The following is a 3,593-nucleotide window of genomic DNA, read 5'->3' as shown; positions in this document are numbered from 1 at the left end:
GGTGTTAGTAACCTCTTTTGGAACATCATATTGTATTTGACTTTTGAAACATGTAATACAACAATCATGTAAACTTTTCAAATATAGATTATGGTGGTGTGTACTTTATTTACTATTCAATTGTTATGATACTGTACATGACGTCCTCTGCCCCCGAATGTTTCTGCCGTTTAGGTTTGGGGCTGTGACACCTATGAATTTCTTGGCCAGTTAGGTATTGCCAACGTCCGTCCAACAAATCGGAGATCGGCATTTTCGGTTGTATAGTGCTTCGAACGATGATGCTTTATTGCTCGTGTGATAGATATTATTATATGTGAACTCAATCAGAGGAAGTTGAGTATCCCATGCATTTCCAGAATCTATCACATATGCTTTGAGCATGTCTTCCAATGTTAGGATGGTCCTTTCACTTTGGGCATCGGTTTAAAGATGGTAGGTTGTACTCATATCCAACCGTGTACCAAAGGACTTTTGCAAACTCTTCCAGAAGAAAAAGCTAAATTTGCTATCTCTGTCACAGATAATAAATGAGAGTACCACATGCAATCTCACTATCTCTCTAAGGTACATCCTTGTTAGCTTCTCCATCTTATTGGTCTCTTTTATTGGTATGAAGTGAGCAGACTTGGTTAATCTATCGATAACTACCCAAATAGTGTTGTAACCATTAATAGTCTTTGGTAATTTGGAAACAAAGCCCATTGCGATCTGCTTGTACTTCCACTCGGGAATCTCTGGTTGTTTCAACAATCCCGAGGGTAGTCGACGTTCTGCTTTGACCTTGGAACATGTTAGGCATTTACTTACATAAGTCGCAATCTTAGCCTTCATGTCTGGCCACCAATAAAGGGCTTTTAGGTCCACATACACCTTGTCTGTTCCAATATGGATGCAATATCTAGTCCTATGGGACTCATTTATAACTAGTTCTTTAACATCTCCAAATTTTGGAACCCATACTCGGTTCATGAAATATCTCGTTCCATCATCCTTAATTTCGAGTTGTATATCTTTTCCTCTGAGACCTTCTTCTTTAACGTTTTCTTCCATTAAAGCCTCAAGTTGAGCACTTCTAATCTGTGAAATTAGGTTAGATTGAATAGTCATCGTAAGTGCTTTGACTCTACGAGGTTTAACTCGTTCTTTATAGCTCAAGGCGTCAACTATGACGTTAGCCTTTCCTGGGTGATAATGAATCTCACAATCATAGTCATTTAGCAACTCTAACCATCTTCTTTATCTCACGTTGAGCTCTTTCAGAGTGAAGACGTGTTGCAGACTCTTGTGGTCGTTTAGACTATACACTTTGTTTTGTAATGGTAATGACGCCAAATCTTTAGGGTAAAAACTATCGCTCCCAACTCTATGTTGTGGGTGGTGTGGTTGTTCTCATGAACCTTGAGTTTTCTTGAGGTGTAGGCATGACCTTTTCCATATGCATTAATACACATCCTAACCCTTAATGCGAAGCATCGCAATATAGACGAAGTCATCAGTACCTTCTGGAAGGGATAGTGTAGGTTCGCTACACAACATTACCTTCAGCTTTTGGAAAGTTGTTTCCTGTTGGTCTCCCCAAATGAATTTTACTTCCTTTTGGGTTAATGTTGTGAGAGGTTTGGCTATACAAGAAAAAATTTCTATAAATTTCCAGTAATAGCCAACCAGTCCCAAAACTTGATGAACCTCTGGTGGGGTCTTGGGCACTTCCCAATTCTTTACCACTTTGATCTTGGAAGGGTCGACATGAATACATTTTTTGCTTACCACATGCCCAAGAAAGTGTACTTCTCTTATCCAAAATTGGCACTTAGAGAATTTTCAATACAAATTTTCTTTTCTGAAAAGATCTAGGATCACTTGAAGATGTTTCCCATGCTCTTCCTTGGTTCGTGAGTATACTAGAATATCGTCGATGAATACAATCACAAATTTTTTCCAAATAGGGCTTTCACACTCGATTCCTGAGATCCATAAGAACATATGGGGAATTGGTCAAACCAAAGGGCATGACCAAGAACTCATAATGACTGTAATGCGTTTTGAAAGTAGTCTTTGGAATGTCCTCTTTCATGACTCGAAGTTGATGATATCCAAATCTCAGGTTGATCTCAGAGGAGTAAGTGTATCCTTGCAGTTGATCGAAGAGATCGTCTATTCGAGGTAGTGGATATCTATTCTTAATGGTTAACTTATTTAGCTCTCTATAGTCTATGCACATTCTAAAAGATCTGTCCTTCTTCTTAACTAATAGAACAGGAAAAGCGAGAATCTTGGTCTAATAAAAACCTTATCAAGCAGTTCTTATAGTTGGCTGGAGATTTCCTTCATCTCTGATGGTGCCAATATATAAAGAGAGTTTTCTACTAGGAATTTGTTGGAACTAGATCGATCTAAAACTCTATTTTTGAAGTTGGCAGTAGACCTGGTAGATCTTTAGGGAATACACCAGGGTAATCGCACATCTGAGGTACCTCCTTGATATTTTTCTTCTTATTGTCTTTCTTATCGACAATATGAGCTAAGAAGGCGAAATACTTTTTCTGAAAGTATTTTATGTCCTTCATGCAGGAGATGATCCTAAGATTTCTATCAGGTTTGTCATCACAGACGATTAAGGGTTCTCCGTTTTGTTCGGGTAGTCGTAATGCTTTCGCAAAGCATAATATTTCGACATGGTTAGAGGATAACCAATCCATACCGATGATGACGTCGAAACTTCCAATAACCATTAGCATAACGTTGACGATAAAAATATGATTATCTAACTTTAGGATACAGTTTCTAAGTATTTCTTGAGTACTACCGACTTGTTCGTTAGCCATTTCTACTCTATAGGCTTCCCTACGTTTACTAGATGGGTAGTCGAATATTTTTCTAAATTTGGGAGTAATATAGCTTCTATCGGCATCGGTATCAAAAAATATATTTTCATATAAATTATTAATTAGGAACGTACCCGTAATTACCGGCGGATCTTGGACGACTTCTTTGGATCCTATCACAAATTCTCTACTCCTAGCCTTACCTCATTGTCCCTTCAGTTTTGGAAAATCCTTCCTGACGTTTCCAACTTCCTTATACTGAAAACATACTCAGCTTTCTGTTGTTGCGGTTCCTCAGTTGGGTGAGGTTTCGCATATATTGGCAATATACCTTTTTCCGTAGTTGGTTCATATCCAACATGCTCCATTGTGATGAAACCCACACTCATTACAAATCAGGCTACTTCCAGAGGTAGTCTGTAACATCCCAAAAATATGAACCAAAAATTTCGTTTTCAAATCATTATTAAAGTCATAAACCATCCAAAGTTATAAGTAAAATCATAAATCATGTAACATAAAGCATCATAGTATCTGTCTCAAATTAAAATCTCATAACAAAACATCAGAGTAAACTCCCAGGTTGAAGACCGTGGTGTATGCCATGCGATCATCCCGAGCCCTTCCCTTTGCTAGTGGAAGTACCTGAAACCAAAACTAAAACTTTAAGCACAAAGCTTAGTGAGCTCCCCCAAACTACCACATGCCATACACATACAACATACAACTAAGAGATACGGGCTCCGCCCAAACTGATGAAGATAC

At 38.2% G+C, this 3,593-nt stretch overlaps 1 protein-coding gene across 1 annotated transcript; it reads right to left on the bottom strand.

Moving 5' to 3' along the window:
- Nucleotides 1-2,396: 2,396 nt before the first annotated feature.
- On the bottom strand, nucleotides 2,397-2,828 carry LOC145066904 (uncharacterized). Its single transcript, XM_079014149.1, has one exon. The coding sequence runs from the start codon at nucleotides 2,826-2,828 to the stop codon at nucleotides 2,397-2,399; it is 432 nt and encodes a 143-aa protein (XP_078870275.1).
- Nucleotides 2,829-3,593: the final 765 nt, after the last annotated feature.

The sequence above is a fragment of the Lactuca serriola genome, chromosome 8 (genome assembly GCF_051521515.1).
Source record: "Lactuca serriola cultivar US96UC23 chromosome 8, Lser_US96UC23_V15, whole genome shotgun sequence".
NCBI lineage: Eukaryota > Viridiplantae > Streptophyta > Magnoliopsida > Asterales > Asteraceae > Lactuca > Lactuca serriola.
Note: the sequence above shows the minus strand (reverse complement) of the source record. Positions and strands in the feature narration are given on the sequence as shown.

What these genes read in the sequence shown, in the direction of transcription:
- LOC145066904 (XM_079014149.1), bottom strand. Translation starts at nt 2,828, where the DNA reads ATGGCTAACGAACAAGTCGGTAGTACTCAAGAAATACTTAGAAACTGT.